The 17,694-nt window shown below is 31.6% G+C and overlaps 2 protein-coding genes across 6 annotated transcripts; both read right to left on the bottom strand.

Annotated features, from left to right (window-relative positions):
• Window positions 1–881: 881 nt before the first annotated feature.
• Window positions 882–15,203, bottom strand: LOC127107151 (DNA replication complex GINS protein PSF2). 5 transcript variants are annotated; one of them, XM_051044428.1, is made up of 10 exons: window positions 15,009–15,203; window positions 14,518–14,582; window positions 4,568–4,672; window positions 4,398–4,472; window positions 4,189–4,303; window positions 2,976–3,075; window positions 2,831–2,861; window positions 2,659–2,751; window positions 1,769–1,921; window positions 882–1,193 (listed from the first exon to the last, which is right to left on the bottom strand). In XM_051044428.1, exons 3-10 carry the CDS (start codon window positions 4,613–4,615, stop codon window positions 1,176–1,178), a joined length of 633 nt encoding a protein of 210 aa, XP_050900385.1. In that variant the 5' UTR covers window positions 4,616–4,672; window positions 14,518–14,582; window positions 15,009–15,203; the 3' UTR covers window positions 882–1,175. The 5 variants fall into 5 exon arrangements, with proteins under 5 accessions (XP_050900385.1, XP_050900387.1, XP_050900386.1 ...); XM_051044430.1 differs by lacking the exons at window positions 1,769–1,921; window positions 2,659–2,751; window positions 2,831–2,861; ... (2 more) ...; window positions 4,398–4,472; window positions 4,568–4,672 and adding exons at window positions 10,753–10,905; window positions 11,643–11,735; window positions 11,815–11,845; ... (2 more) ...; window positions 13,382–13,456; window positions 13,552–13,656 and having other exon boundaries at window positions 15,009–15,202; XM_051044429.1 differs by lacking the exons at window positions 2,659–2,751; window positions 2,831–2,861; window positions 2,976–3,075; ... (1 more) ...; window positions 4,398–4,472; window positions 4,568–4,672 and adding exons at window positions 11,643–11,735; window positions 11,815–11,845; window positions 11,960–12,059; ... (1 more) ...; window positions 13,382–13,456; window positions 13,552–13,656 and having other exon boundaries at window positions 15,009–15,202.
• LOC127107150 (pentatricopeptide repeat-containing protein At3g04130, mitochondrial) lies at window positions 5,472–7,336 on the bottom strand. Its single transcript, XM_051044426.1, has one exon. The coding sequence runs from the start codon at window positions 7,009–7,011 to the stop codon at window positions 5,479–5,481; it is 1,533 nt and encodes a 510-aa protein (XP_050900383.1). The 5' UTR covers window positions 7,012–7,336; the 3' UTR covers window positions 5,472–5,478.
• Window positions 15,204–17,694: the final 2,491 nt, after the last annotated feature.

Here is a 17,694-nt window from a genome sequence, read left to right as displayed (position 1 = left end):
TCGACCGCTCCGCTCCGCTATTAATAACTCTATTTTGTACCATCAGATGATATATTTCTAGACCGATTATCTACCGTAGAAGTAGTAATCGTGCAGTATAGGACTTGATTATTTTATTCTGGAGGCGGCACAATAGTACAATAGTTCGACTGCTTTCCATAACTTTGGACAGTGCCGCAAAACGTCTAAAAAAACGGTCTAGTATTTGACTTAATCCGATAATTTCTTCTGAGGTTAATTTTCAAAACCATGAAATAACATGTTAATAGACATAAAAGAAGAAAAAGACTAAGACACTGAATTATCAAAGTAAGTGGTAAAGATCAATTTTAGTCGTTTAATTATAAGTTAAGACATTTCCAACGTTAAAATGGTAGAAATATTTGGACAGATTTTCAGTTTATTGTCCCACCCTAATCACAACCAAGACAATGATACCTTATTAAAATTCATGGAATCGTGATAGAAATTAGTTTAAAAGTTTGGTAATTTAAAAATGAGAGAAAATCCTGAAACTAAATTATATTAAAAAGATTAAAGACATACTAGTAAGAAATATACAATAAGTAATCATATTTATTTAGTTAATTGTGCTATCTAACTTAACTTGCTAATCTAACTAACACTAACAGAATATTATATTTTGTAAGTCACATCAAAATTATGACTGAAATAAAAGTTCACAAACGCTAGTCACTCATATTTACTTGTCAACCCTTTTAATTTTCCTTAGGAACCAATGTAACTCTGGTAAGTGGTTAGTTTATTACCTGTAGAAAGCATAAAGTTGCACTCAAACACTTAAAATTAGCAATAAAGTTAAAGATTAACTTATATATTTTTAATCCTAACATATATATTCGTAAAAAGTTTAACTAATCTTAAAAAACAACTTTGAGTAATTTGATTGAACATCTGCATAAAAACATTACACGGATGGTGTATACAAATTAAATACATAAAATTAACTACATAAAGTGTGATTTCATTTCATAATTCTTAACCAACAGATAAGAAAAAAATTGCAGTACATTATTTTCTGAAGATTCAACTTAAAGTCACAAGCTAACCTATTTTACAAAGATATCTCAGGTACTTCTTAGGAAAAGATGCACATCTGTAGCCAATCAGATTTACCAATCTAGAAGTGATGTTGCCAAACAAGTTATACATAACTATCTTCGTAGTTGCCTCTGCATAATAATAAACAAAAAACAATTGCATGAAAACCATTCCATTAGGGGAACATGCATGTATGACCAAAACAATAGCATTCCATAATTATATTGGATTTTTATCAATGATGCAAAACATAAGCAAGCCAGTAAAAATACATCCATAGTTTTTCAGAAATTTCCATGTCATCAGAGCTTAACAGTTTCACAATTACTGAGACATCCAATCATAATTTACCATCTTCTCAGAAGTACACATTATTTTAAAAGATAGCATAATGACATGACAAGATGGTGAAACATGACGGAAATGTCTCTGTAAAATATGTAGTAAATAAGTAAATGTACAGATATTTTAGTGGATAGTTAAATGGTGCACAAGTAGATAGGTGATGTACTGTGTAGAAGTTTGTTTATATCATTGGAGTAATATATCACATCATTGGATCAGATGAGATATGGGTGGGATTTATCCGTCCAGTGTTGGAAAATAAACTTGTGCATGGTATAATACTATATTACTATTTGTGCATCGTAGAATTAGCCTAATTTAGTACAAGAAACATTTCTAAGAGTATATCAAACAAACATACTCTAGGGGCATTCTGGGCAACTTGCGGTCGTCTTTCAGAAACTCGCTCTGGGTCTGGGATTAACTCTGGAGAATCATGCTTGTAAAATGCTTGTAAAGCTCTTCCAATAAATGGACGAACAATATTCACTTCCATTGCAGATAAATTTTTAATCTACAACATACCAAGAATATGATGTAAATTGTTAGCAGATAAATGAACAGATATAGCAAGAACTTAAGAAGGAATATGGATCCTTAGAGTCCTAGAAAAACTTAAGATGAAAATTGAACTTCCATTGAAATTGTACTCTGACAGTAAAGTTGCTACTAGCATAGCTCATAATTCAGTTCAACATGACAAAACCAAGCATATCGAGATTGATCGACACTTCATAAAGGAGAAGTTAGATGCAGGAAACATATGTCTACCCTTCGTGACTTCAAGTCAACAAACTGCGGATATCCTGACCAAAAGTTTGACAAGGCCTATTTTTGAGTATTTGAAAGACAAGTTGGGCATGATAGATATCTATTCACCAACTTGAGGGGGGTGTTGGAAAATATATTATTTCTGGTTTTATTATTGTCTTTAATACTATCTTTATTTTTCTTTATTCTCCATTAAGGAGAAAATCAATTGTAATAATTATATCCTCACTATATAAATCAGCCTAAGACTGACGAATAAAATATAACAGTTTGTACCTATTTTTTACAATAATTTTGAACTAAATATTACTAGTATGAAATGTTAAATGCAACTGAAAATGAAATACACAATAGTGATAGTATAACATGCTGTGAGTAAATGAAAATTAAATCCTTAACTATACAAACAAACTTCACATCGGAGCTACATTCCACACTTTCACAAACCATTGTACCGTAAAAAACATTTGGGAAATTTACCTTCACAGCTATTGTAAAACCATTGAATCCTTCCAAGTCAGTCTCAACTTTATGAAACCTTACATCTCTGATGTCCTCAATTAAAGACCTCACCTTCACAAGAGAAATAAGCTAAGCATCAGAAGAAAATCCTGCAGCATATTTCTGGAAAGTCAAACTTCTTGGAACTCACCATGTATGCATCAGGAATGTTGTCACGTGCACTATAAATAAAAAATAAAGACATTAATTAATTTGTTAATGTAGTAAAATAAAAAGTATCTGACAGAAGAAGGATTTTTTTAAAAGAATATGATATCATTTGCCTCTACACTTACTGGTCAAAAAGAAGTCTTGAAATTTCTACATAATGAAATGGCAAATGCTCTGACATCTCTTGAGAGTCTCGCTCTTCTTCCAACACTTGTGTCAACTTCTCTGGTCACAAACAAATGTTATGGAGATATATTAAGTCTTTACTTCCTCTTATTACTTTAACCATCAACTTTTAGACAGGAAAAAGATCAGAGCATCACAGTAATGTTGTCCACATGTAGACCAGCCAAAGGACAGAAAAATTTACAAAGAACGGGGCAATTAATAATCATAACCAATATATAAAAATAAATAGTGTGAGAATCAGTTTGGATTCTACTGTTTTACTCTGAAGTCTGAATTTACGGGATAAAATTTATATGTGGATTTATTGATGAAACTCTGGAAATAACTTTCCTTCATAGTCATGTTACAAAAGAGAAATACAGAAAATACAAAATTTGCAGTAAGAGGTAGAAAAGGGGAAGAATAAAAAATAATTGCCCACTAGGAGTTAGAGAGCCTAGTCTCTCCCAAACCAACCAACATACAAAATACCCAATGCCTTCAATAAGTCTCCTCCCTCTTATTTATAATTATTATACTAGATAACTGCTGCCTATTTATTAAATAACTGCAGACTAGACCTCTTTAAATCCAAGGCCTCCGCCTAGAATAAGTTTCCACGATAAGAGGTGTAATACCAACATAGTTTTAAACAATAAAACAACAAATAGTTGAATAACTAAGCCCGAATCAGAAATCAACACAAGCTAGTGTTGTCAAGCAGTTTGTTCAATTTCCATCACATTGTTCGACAACAACACTGTTTGTATTAATTTATTAAATCACATATTGCAGAACAACAGCTGTTTATTAAAACTCCATTACGCTATAGCAGCTATTCGACAATACTAACACAAGCTTGCAGTCGAAGGGCTTTGAATAAAAAGTAACATAAAAGTTGTTGGGACAAAATGTAAATCATAGATAGATATTCAAACTTCCCTCCTCTATCTCTCTTTCTTTTATTCTCGTATGTATCGCAATTGAGCACCTCTAGTGTATAGGCATGTTCACCAACTTTAAAACATTGCCATTGTTAGATTTGGGAAGGTTTTAAAATTCACTCCACAAATCAACCATACTTATCTGCAATTTTCTATTGAAGATCGCCGCAACATAATAGCAACCGCAATAAAATCATTTTGGTGATAAAAAATAAGTTTAGCTTACCAACAGACATCCATTGGGGAGGGACAATGGAGCACTTGCCTCTCCTCTTGAGAGCAATTGCCAACCAAAGTGGTACTTGAGTAACAATCTGTGGCGTAAATGGACCAAAATCTCCCTGCCATTGTCATTAAAAAAACAAAATAATCAAGCAAATATGTATTTAAAGAAGAATTCATGTTGAGGTGTTTGAGATATGAGTTATTTCTTACAGAAACTAGGCAGAGAGGATCCATTTTGAGATTAGGAACGATGTCAACGATCTCATCCTCAGCAATGAATTCAAGCTAATTGACAAACAAAACAAGATTCTGATATATTAAATCATTTTTAAACAAAGTCAATAAGATAGTCCTATATGGGAGTCATCGTTCCTACATACCTCCTCTGCTGAAAAGAGTGAGAGTTCATGGTTCGATTGCCCAGCCATTTCTTCTCTTTCAACTTTGAACTCAAGAAACGGATCCAATTCACAGCTTTACTTGTCCTGTAAGGAGACAAAAACCCGAGGGGTGCTAAGTAGTCAATTCCGGATGCAGGCACAGACTGTCCCATCATGTATTGAGTAAAATTCTAACACCGGAAAGTATCGTTTAAATACAGTTCACAGTGTAATACAAAGAGAGCATCAAAACAAGCTTATAGGCACCATTTCATGTTATGGCTGAGTCTTGATAAAAATCTGTAAGTTGATACTGTAATGCTTGTACTCTGTAGTGACTATAGAGAATGACAATGACACAACACTCACTGAGCCTGTTTCTTTGAAGGCACTTGACACCTCATAAATAGGTTATACAATCTCTCTGCAAGAATAGTCTCGTACAACTTTGAAACTGCACTTTTATGGCAAATAATCAAACGGATTACAATTACATTCTCCCCCTTCATCATTCAACATATCAAACCTATTCAACTTTAGGTTTGAGTCTTCTGATCAAGCTTCTCAGTTTTAGGGCAGTTTAACCTTCAAAATATAACATCATTTCTCTCGGCTTGTTCTTCTACCCACTCGAGTGTTTTCTCTTGTCTTTCTTTTATTTTTCTCATAAAAATTGCAAGAAATTCACTCTCTCAATTCTTTCCTTCTTACCTCTTTCTTTCTCTTCTCCCACTTTCTTCTCTGTCCCCTCCAACCAAACAAGAAGGGATTGAGAGATGATAGGCTTATAAATGAAAGGAAATGAATAATACAAAGAGAGAGGGTTATCTGTGGTGTTTGAGGATTTGAATGTTGGAGATAACCAAGTCTATTGAATATTCTTTTGAGTTTTCTTCATAAGAGATTTGCATTTAAAGGTTCTTCATAAGAATCTCAATTTTCTCAACAGCTTGATACATATTTTTCTGTTTGACTTCATCCAAGAGCAAACGGCAAGTTCTATACATAGGTACTATATCTTGATCAACCATCTCCTCAAACAGATCGAATGCCCACTTGCATCTATCTGCTCTACAAAGCCCGTGAATTAGCAGTGTATAGGTTGAAAGATCAAGACCAATATGATACTTATTTATCATGTCATTTAGTATATCATTCAATAAACTATCTATTTGCCTCATTTTAAAGCATGACTTGATCAATGGATGATAAGTCTGAATATCAGGCTTAAATAGGCCGGACTCTTCCATCTCCTTCAGAATGCCAAAAGCTCTCTCTTCTCGTGCATAGTAACAAAACATAGAAATCAATGAATTATAGGTGGATGTATTTGGGGTCACACCGGCCTTCGGCATCGCAACTTTGAATACATGCATAGCATCATCTATTCTGCCTGCTCTCCCCAACGTATAAATGAACGAATTGTAAAAAAGAGTATCAGGCTTACATCCGATAGAGCTCATTCTATCAACTACTTGCAAAGCTTCGTCGATTTTTTCTGCTTTTGCCAGAGCACACATGATAGTAGTGTAAGTGACCACATTGGGAGAGCAATTTTGAGCTTGCATTTCATCAAGAAGTTCATAGACCTGGTCAAAATTCTGTTCTTCACAATAACATTGGATGATGGTGGAATAACTTATAACACAAGGGCGACAACCGTAACCTTTCATTTCTTGGATTGTCCAAAGTGCCTCCTCAACACGTCGGATTTTGCACCATCCATGAATCAATATGTTGAACGTGTGAGCACTTGGAGCAATGTGATGCTTCAGTTCCAAGTAAATATCAAGGGCTTGCTTAACAAATTTCTCTTTGCAGAGAGTATCAAGCAACACATTCATGGATTCTGTATTCTTCTCTAAGCCGAGAAACTGTAAGTCATCAAATATCCTCACCGCATCTTTCCACTGTTTTGCCCCAACAAATCTTCTCATTACTTTGGCTATAGTATCGAGGGTGACGAGACTCTCTTGACGCATTTCTTCTAAGATCTCTTTCATCTTTCCCATTACCTTCATTCTACCCAATATATCTACCATCATATCATACGATTCTTGAGAATGTTTAAAGTGTGTATGCGAACTAGCCCATTTGAATATCCCCAATGCAGACTTCCAATCATCCTTATACCGACATAGCAACCTATTAACAAGGTTTTGAGACGGATGAATACCATTTACAACTTCATCACCGATTAGAGACAGGAGAATGTCTTCCTCGCTGCCTCCTTTGCCAATTTTTGCAGTAAGAATGTCTACATATCTCGTAACATCTTGAGATTGTTCTTTACAACAAAAGTTACCAACTTCGTCTCCAGGGTGACGAGTTGCTAGAGAAGAAACGAAAGTTCGTGGACAACATATGCAAAACGGGTCGCGAACAAGAACAACACGGTGATATATTGACTGCATGGAGGTGACTTTAAGAAACTTGAGAACCATGGTGATGACTAAGACTAGAGATGATAATGAAGATCCATAATTTGCTTCAAAATAAAATCTGTGTGGAAAACAGAGTTATCAATCGCGGCAGGGAAAGGCGCGATCCCGGGCGGAGCGGCCACCACCCGCGCGAGAAGAGGGTGGCGGAGCGGCGTTTGAAAACGCGGCAGAGATCGCCGCAATCGCGGGTTGCGGGTCGCGGGCCGCACCATGAGCGGAGCGGTTTATCCACTTTTTTTTTCTCCGTCTGTGTTTCTCTGGTTGTTTTGCAGATGAGGCAGAGAAGAAAGGGAGAAGAAATGCAGCGGCGGAGAAGAAATGCAGCGGCGGAGAAGAAAGGAAGAAGAAAGATAGATATTAGGATTTAATGGACGGATAAGAATCAAAAGGCCTTTTTTTTTCTGAAACAAAACTAAAGTGGGCCTGAAATGGGCCTTATGTTAAAAAAGAAAAAAGCATATTAAGGGCTCGTTTGATTGAGTTTTGATTTTTTATTTTTAAAAATGATTTTATAAATCAATTTTAAAAAATTGTTTTTAAAAAAATTAATGGAATAAAATCGGTTTGGTAACTCTGTTTTTAAAAATCATTTTAAAAATTAAAAACTTAAAAACTTGTTTGGAAAAATTGTTTTTGGTTTCTAATTTTAAAAAAAAATGAATATCTTAAAGATCCTAAAATCTAATCTTTTAAGTTTTATAGTAAAATAACTCTAATACAAATCAAAGCTATATGTAATTTTATCAATCAGATAAGATAAGTTAATAAACAATCTGAATATTTAAGATTTTCTATGTTAATATTTTATTAATCATATATATATATATATATATATATATATATATATATATATATATATATATATATATATATATATATATATATATATATATACTCGTTAAAAATTAAATGGCTCTATCTTAGCAAAACTCATATATAATATATTTATTTATAATTAATTTAATTTTTTTATAATATTCAAATCAATGTTATTTAATTTATTTTAGAATCTACAGTAATTTTTAAAATAAATAAAATATCAAAATAAAAATTAAAGTACTAAAGTATTTGGTATTCTAATATAACGGAGCAACATAGAACCAATAAAAATTAAGGGATCTAAAATAAAATTTAAATATAATTAAGACTTTAAATAAATAATGCCAAATAAAAGATATAATAATTTTCATGAGTCATCAAATATGGACTATATTAAAAAAGATAAACTTTACCAATTTAAATATATTTTTATAAATTTTACTTTTGATTAAAAATAATCAAGAGTTCTATATTAAAGTGGATTTTTTTCTACGATTAAAAATGGATAAAACGTATGATACATTAAAAAAAACTCACAAAGATGTTAAAACAAAATTAGAAAAACACAGAACATTATTATTGTGATGATATATTAAAAAAATTCACAAACTTGCAAAAACAAAATAAAAAACAAAAAGTTTAACATATTTACGATAATGCCATTAATAAAAAATCACTATTTTTCGAATATTTTCAAAACACCAAATAGAAAAGAAAAACATCTAAAAGATGTTTTCACTTTTTAGTTTTTAAACACAGAATACTAAAATTAATTTTGAAAACTCTATGATAAAAAAGTATTATCAAACAAATTTTTAGATTTATAATTTTTGAGAACTAAAATACAGTTTTTGAAAATCAATTCAAACAGTCCCTAATTCTTTAGTTTCTTTAGTTTATAATATGGTAATAAAATTTAACAAATAAAATAATATTAAATTTTATAAATATAATAACATTTAATAATAAAAATAATAATATATACATTAGATACTTTTATTTTAAAAATTTACTTAAAAACATTTGTGTTTGATAATTTAATATTCTTTTTAATATTAATCCAAAATAATTTATTTGTATAGATTATTTATATATTTAATTTTAAAAAAATAGTCAATTTTAAAAAGTCGAACAAAACTTATCCCGCTATCCCAGTTTTTGGGTCGACCGCTCCGCTCCGCTATTAATAACTCTATTTTGTACCATCAGATGATATATTTCTAGACCGATTATCTACCGTAGAAGTAGTAATCGTACAGTATAGGACTTGATTATTTTATTCTGGAGGCGGCACAATAGTACAATAGTTCGACTGCTTTGCATAACTTTGGACAGTACCGCAAAACGTCTTAAAAAACGGTCTAGTATTTGACTTAATCCGATAATTATTTTTTAATAGACATAAAAGAAGAAAAAGACTAAGACACTGAATTATCAAAGTAAGTGGTAAAGATCAATTTTAGTCGTTTAATTATAAGTTAAGACATTTCCAACGTTAAAATGGTAGAAATATTTGGACAGATTTTCAGTTTATTGTCCCACCCTAATCACAACCAAGACAATGATACCTTATTAAAATTCATGGAATCGTGATAGAAATTAGTTTAAAAGTTTGGTAATTTAAAAATGAGAGAAAATCCTGAAACTAAATTATATTAAAAAGATTAAAGACATACTAGTAAGAAATATACAATAAGCAATCATATTTATTTAGTTAATTGTGCTATCTAACTTAACTTGCTAATCTAACTAACTCTAACAGAATATTATATTTTGTAAGTCACATCAAAATTATGACTGAAATAAAAGTTCACAAACGCTAGTCACTCATATTTACTTGTCAACCCTTTTAATTTCCATTAGGAACCAATGTAACTCTGGTAAGTGGTTAGTTTATTACCTGTAGAAAGCATAAAGTTGCACTCAAACACTTAAAATTACCAATAAAGTTAAAGATTAACTTATATATTTCCTTTATATGTATGTACATCTAATTAAATCCTAACATATATATTCGTAAAAAGTTTAACTAATCTTAAAAAACATGGTTGAGTAATTTGATTGATCATCTGCATAAAAACATTACACGGATGGTGTATACAAATTAAATACATAAAATTAACTACATAAAGTGTGATTTCATTTCATAATTCTTAACCAACAGATAAGAAAAAAATTGCAGAACATTATTTTCTGAAGATTCAACTTAAAGTCACAAGCTAACCTATTTTACAAAGATATCTCAGGTACTTCTTAGGAAAAGATGCACATCTGTAGCCAATCAGATTTACCAATCTAGAAGTGATGTTGCCAAACAAGTTATACATAACTATCTTCGTAGTTGCCTCTGCATAATAATAAACAAATAACAATTGCATGAAAACCAATCCAATAGGGGAATATGCATGTATGACCAAAACAACAGCATTCCATAATTATATTGGATTTTTATCAATGATGTAAAACATAAGCAAGCCAGTAAAAATACATCCATAGTTTTTCAGAAATTTCCATGTCATCAGAGCTTAACAGTTTCACAATTACTGAGACATCCAATCATAATTTACCATCTTCTCAGAAGTACACATTATTTTAAAAGATAGCATAATGACATGACAAGATGGTGAAACATGACGGAAATGTCTCTGTAAAATATGTAGTAAATAAGTAAATGTACAGATATTTTAGTGGATAGTTAAATGGTGCACAAGTAGATAGGTGATGTACTGTGTAGAAGTTTGTTTATATCATTGGAGTAATATATCACATCATTGGATCAGATGAGATATGGGTGGGATTTATCCGTCCAGTGTTGGAAAATAAACTTGTGCATGGTATAATACTATATTACTATTTGTGCATCGTAGAATTAGCCTAATTTAGTACAAGAAACATTTCTAAGAGTATATCAAACAAACATACTCTAGGGGCATTCTGGGCAACTTGCGGTCGTCTTTCAGAAACTCGCTCTGGGTCTGGGATTAACTCTGGAGAATCATGCTTGTAAAATGCTTGTAAAGCTCTTCCAATAAATGGACGAACAATATTCACTTCCATTGCAGATAAATTTTTAATCTACAACATACCAAGAATATGATGTAAATTGTTAGCAGATAAATGAACAGATATAGCAAGAACTTAAGAAGGAATATGGATCCTTAGAGTCCTAGAAAAACTTAAGATGAAAATTGAACTTCCATTGAAATTGTACTCTGACAGTAAAGTTGCTACTAGCATAGCTCATAATTCAGTTCAACATGACAAAACCAAGCATATCGAGATTGATCGACACTTCATAAAGGAGAAGTTAGATGCAGGAAACATATGTCTACCCTTCGTGACTTCAAGTCAACAAACTGCGGATATCCTGACCAAAAGTTTGACAAGGCCTATTTTTGAGTATTTGAAAGACAAGTTGGGCATGATAGATATCTATTCACCAACTTGAGGGGGGTGTTGGAAAATATATTATTTCTGGTTTTATTATTGTCTTTAATACTATCTTTATTTTTCTTTATTCTCCATTAAGGAGAAAATCAATTGTAATAATTATATCCTCACTATATAAATCAGCCTAAGACTGACGAATAAAATATAACAGTTTGTACCTATTTTTTACAATAATTTTGAACTAAATATTACTAGTATGAAATGTTAAATGCAACTGAAAATGAAATACACAATAGTGATAGTATAACATGCTGTGAGTAAATGAAAATTAAATCCTTAACTATACAAACAAACTTCACATCGGAGCTACATTCCACACTTTCACAAACCATTGTACCGTAAAAAACATTTGGGAAATTTACCTTCACAGCTATTGTAAAACCATTGAATCCTTCCAAGTCAGTCTCAACTTTATGAAACCTTACATCTCTGATGTCCTCAATTAAAGACCTCACCTTCACAAGAGAAATAAGCTAAGCATCAGAAGAAAATCCTGCAGCATATTTCTGGAAAGTCAAACTTCTTGGAACTCACCATGTATGCATCAGGAATGTTGTCACGTGCACTATAAATAAAAAATAAAGACGTTAATTAATTTGTTAATGTAGTAAAATAAAAAGTATCTGACAGAAGAAGGATTTTTTTAAAAGAATATGATATCATTTGCCTCTACACTTACTGGTCAAAAAGAAGTCTTGAAATTTCTACATAATGAAATGGCAAATGCTCTGACATCTCTTGAGAGTCTCGCTCTTCTTCCAACACTTGTGTCAACTTCTCTGGTCACAAACAAATGTTATGGAGATATATTAAGTCTTTACTTCCTCTTATTACTTTAACCATCAACTTTTAGACAGGAAAAAGATCAGAGCATCACAGTAATGTTGTCCACATGTAGACCAGCCAAAGGACAGAAAAATTTACAAAGAACGGGGTAATTAATAATCATAAGCAATATATAAAAATAAATAGTGTTAGAATCAGTTTGGATTCTACTGTTTTACTCTGAAGTCTGAATTTACGGGATAAAATTTATATGTGGATTTATTGATGAAACTCTGGAAATAACTTTCCTTCATAGTCATGTTACAAAAGAGAAATACAGAAAATACAAAATTTGCAGTAAGAGGTAGAAAAGGGGAAGAATAAAAAATAACTGCCCACTAGGAGTTAGAGAGCCTAGTCTCTCCCAAACCAACCAACATACAAAATACCCAATGCCTTCAATAAGTCTCCTCCCTCTTATTTATAATTATTATACTAGATAACTGCTGCCTATTTATTAAATAACTGCAGACTAGACCTCTTTAAATCCAAGGCCTCCGCCTAGAATAAGTTTCCACGATAAGAGGTGTAATACCAACATAGTTTTAAACAATAAAACAACAAATAGTTGAATAACTAAGCCCGAATCAGAAATCAACACAAGCTAGTGTTGTCAAGCGGTTTGTTCAATTTCCATCACATTGTTCGACAACAACATTGTTTGTATTAATTTATTAAATCACATATTGCAGAACAACAGTTGTTTATTAAAACTCCATTATTCTATAGCAGCTATTCGACAATACTAACACAAGCTTGCAGTCGAAGGGCTTTGAATAAAAAGTAACATGAAAGTTGTTGGGACAAAATGTAAATCATAGATAGACATTCAAACTTCCCTCCTCTATCTCTCTTTCTTTTATTCTCGTTTGTATTGCAATTGAGCACCTCTAGTGTATAGGCATGTTCACCAACTATAAAACATTGCCATTGTTAGATTTGGGAAGGTTTTAAAATTCACTCCACAAATCAACCATACTTATCAGCAATTTTCTATTGAAGATCGCCGCAACATAATAGCAACCGCAATAAAATCATTTTGGTGATAAAAAATAAGTTTAGCTTACCAACAGACATCCATTGGGGAGGGACAATGGAGCACTTGCCTCTCCTCTTGAGAGCAATTGCCAACCAAAGTGGTACTTGAGTAACAATCTGTGGCGTAAATGGACCAAAATCTCCCTGCCATTGGCATTAAAAAAACAAAATAATCAAGCAAATATGTATTTAAAGAAGAATTCATGTTGAGGTGTTTGAGATATGAGTTATTTCTTACAGAAACTAGGCAGAGAGGATCCATTTTGAGATTAGGAACGATGTCAACGATCTCATCCTCAGCAATGAATTCAAGCTAATTGACAAACAAAACAAGATTCTGATATATTAAATCATTTTTAAACAAAGTCAATAAGATAGTCCTATATGGGAGTCATCATTCCTACATACCTCCTCTGCTGAAAAGAGTGATAGTTCATGGTTCGATTGCCCAGCCATTTCTTCTCTTTCAACTTTGAACTCAAGAAACGGATCCAATTCACAGCTTTACTTGTCCTGTAAGGAGACAAAAACCCGAGGGGTGCTAAGTAGTCAATTCCGGATGCAGGCACAGACTGTCCCTCACAGTGGAATAGCAGTTTCCATGATGGCCGCTATTTGATATTATTTTGAACAAATTACAAGAACAATAATACTGTTATGAGTCCCACATCGGACAATATATGGCCTGAACATGTGTTTGTAAGTGGGGGCAGTCCTCACTCTACCAACCGGTTTTGTAGGGTTGAGTTAGGCCCAACTGCACTTCTTAACAAATACCATAAACACATATTTAATGAAAAATTAAACAAAATAACTCAAAAGTCATGAAATATTCATAATCAACAATAAAATAAGGTACAGGTCTTAAATGAAAACATACATTTAACTACCATCAAAGGTCAAGAACACAAAGAAGCTTAGGTCACTAAGATGAAGTTGCTGATATTTCTGTTGCACAAATAACAGCAGGGGGTAAACACACATCAATACCCTACTAGGCTCTAATCGCATATACACATGTATCGAGAATAAATGAACATATAAACAAATTAACCAAATCAACACTTTGTTAAGTAAACACAAATCACATTCAGTGTTATCAAATTGCGGCGCCATGGCTGCTATGGCGGATATACGGCAGTTTTCGGGCTCGCCACAATGTAAATATCGGCTGCTATTGCGGGTTTTTCCGTCATAATCCGCAATAGTGGCCGGTATGGCAGGAATTTGGCTTTCCACATGGACCTTCATCCACCATCTACAACAATGATCACATTTGCATAACCACATTTACACCAAAATCATATAAACACAGTGAATTGCAAACATTCCGAACCCATATGTTAAAAACAATACAAGGATTAGTGCCCTTACCAAGACTCTCCCAAATCCAATCACAACACCAACTTTGATTACTTCTCTGGCACCTTCACCTTCACCTTCACGCAAGTGAAATTTTTAAATCAAAATTTAAACTCTAAATTTAACATCAAAGGGACCAATTTGACTAACATCCCAATTTTGGCCTAAGTTAAAACTCTTCTAATACATTACACACCTCTTATTTTAAAAAGTTTTCAACTTTCTCCCAAAACTTCAAGAACAAAACCTTTGTCAAATTAATTTTTCAAATACAACTCTAAAACCAGTACAACTCAAAAAGATTTGAATCCTTCCTCCTAGAAATATCGTTTGGTCAAAATTCCCTAATGAGAGACAATATAGTTATGCAATATGATACAAATACTATCAACAACCATTTTGAATCACGCTCTGTAATATTTATTCAAGTTCTAATGTGACAAAATTGATCCTTTTACTTTTTAAAGCTTGAACTAAAAAATCTATGAAAGGAGGGTACTTACCTTTTAGGAGCGACGTTCACGCCGATCTGATGAACTCCGGCACGGTGGCTTCACACCAAAAGTTTCGCAACAACTAAGTATAGAGGGAGAGAGAAGATTCATTGGCAGCTAGGGTTCGGGAAGAGGAGAAAATGAAACCGATTTTTGAGCGGGAAAGGCATGCTATCTTTCCCCTAATTATATCCGTTGGATCAATCTAATGGTCTAGATCTTATTTTATATTTAGTTTTATTTTTGGAAAAATATTTAATAAAATGAAGTAGAATGACTACAAACTTAACTTCTTCTTCCTTGCTAGTATTGAGCCGACACCCTTGACCCGACCAACCACCTACTTCTCCTCTACCTTGAGTTTATATATATATATATATATATATATATATATATATATATATATATATATATATATATATATATATATATATATATATATATATAAAAGAAAATGGATGATGCATTGACATTGTAAATTTATTTTACACTGTCAATTAATGACGACCATGCATCTTGTCAAATCTGACTGAAAATTTTAAAATACTTGTATGACTTGGCAAAATGATATATTTCTATTGGATGACAGTGTAAAATTTATTTACATTGTGAGTGCATAACCATTAAACCTATATATAAATGTTTTGTTCCCTAAAATAAAAAAATTTGAGAATTTAATTAAAATTATGAGTTTAAAAAAAATTCTTGAACTATTCTTATAGAAAATTTTCTTTAAAAACCAGTCAATATTTTAACTCTATGATTATGACTATCTAAATTATGGTCCAAATGAAAATGAATAAAGGATAGAAACTATCTCTAACATTAGAGTTATGAGAATTTATTTTAGGTTTAATATCTTTTTTATTCTGTATATTACGGAGTTTATTTTGATCTTTTAATTTAAAAATTATTTATATTGATCCCTTAATTCTTCAAAGTATACCATTTAACGACAGAAAAATTCAAAAATTCATTGGGAATTTTGTTTCTAATTAGAATAAAATGACTAATATGGTATCTTGAATATTTAAGAAACCAATATAAAAAAATATCAAGTTAAAGATTAAAATAAAATAAATCACAAGGTTAACCTATGGGACCAAAAATATTAAATATTTATTCTACTAAATATGAGAATTTTTTTTATTAAGAGAATTTTTTATTATAGGAAAACTTACATTTTTCTTTTGGTAAATAATTGAGATTAGAATTTTTTTTTCTTTGTATTGATCGATAATTGAAGCATATGCAGAAATTGAAAATATATTTCATTCTTTTAATTATTTTATTCACTTGCTATTTTGATAGTTTGATCAAATGGGACATCTTTAAATGTTGATTTTATTTGTTGATTGAAGTCAATGGTTGGATTGGAATTTGACAACATAGAAGACGTTTATCAATTTCGTCTTGCTTATAGTGCACATGTTAGCTTCAGAGTCATAAAATATTATGTCATCAAGAATAATGATGTGATTATATTCTCATGTAACTTTGCTTGTTCTAAGGAAGAGATACGGGAAAAAAATTGCATTTGTTAACATTTCGAGTGTCGGAACTAAAATTTACTTCAAAACCAGAATTTCATTAGGATGTAATAATGGAAAAATGGTCATCCATGAATATCTTTCACAATATTTCCAACGACGGTTGTTGGAGAATCCATCTTTCTTTCATATAGAATAGCAAATTACTAATGTGTTTCGGTGTGATGCGAATATGATTTTCAATTACGGGTATTTTGGTGATGTTGTGTCTTTGGACATTGCATAGTGTACTAACTAAGTGAATAGACCCCTTGCTCTCTTTTATGGCTCCGACCACTATTGGGGTTCGGTCATTTTTGGTCCATCCTTATTGCATGACGAGACAATTGAGTCATTTAAATGATTGTTTTATACAATCTTGCAAACACGTAACAATAAAAATCCAAAGACTATCTTCATTAATCAAGATCAAGCAATGACTAAAACACTTGTTGATGCGATGCCTAAGACTCACCATAGCTTATGCACTTTGAAATTATTGCAAAATGGAGTTAAACACCTTTAAAACTTGATGAACGGAGGAAGTTATTCATCATTATTATTTATGACAATATTGATCTCATGCATAAGCAAATAATTGAACGTCACTCTCAAGACAAAGACAATGACAATCATAACAATGATAATCCGACATTTCCAAGTTCTAATGTTACGCAATTAAAGGGATTCAAAAAAGGAACTCGTTTAACGAGACAATCACACAAGCGACATAAAAGTTGGGTTGAGAAAAAATTTATTGCAACAAAAAGAAAAAGTCCACCTAAAAGGCAATCATGTAGTCAAGCATCTAAGGTTTCCTCTCGGATATGTAATTTGATATATAAATAATTTGTTTTAATTTTACATGTACTATAACTAATATTTAACTAGAATAGGACTTGTGTGATGTATATGTGCTAAAGAAGATCGTGCGGATGGTAAATAGATGTCGTTGAAATAAAATACAACTTTATTTATGGTAGATATTATTTTATTATAAAATCTCTATAATATAAATAATAAGTTTGGCATAACAAAAGAAAAGTATAATTTTAACTGAAAAGTAATACATTTATAAATAATGAAAATGAAAGGTGAGACATCAAATTAAACGTTAAAACATAAAAGAAGTCTTCAAAATTAGAATCAATTTTTTATAGTTTTTT

The sequence above is a fragment of the Lathyrus oleraceus genome, chromosome 7 (assembly GCF_024323335.1).
Source record: "Lathyrus oleraceus cultivar Zhongwan6 chromosome 7, CAAS_Psat_ZW6_1.0, whole genome shotgun sequence".
NCBI lineage: Eukaryota > Viridiplantae > Streptophyta > Magnoliopsida > Fabales > Fabaceae > Lathyrus > Lathyrus oleraceus.
The sequence above is the reverse complement of the archived record's forward strand: the minus strand, read 5'-3'. Positions and strand labels throughout refer to the sequence as shown.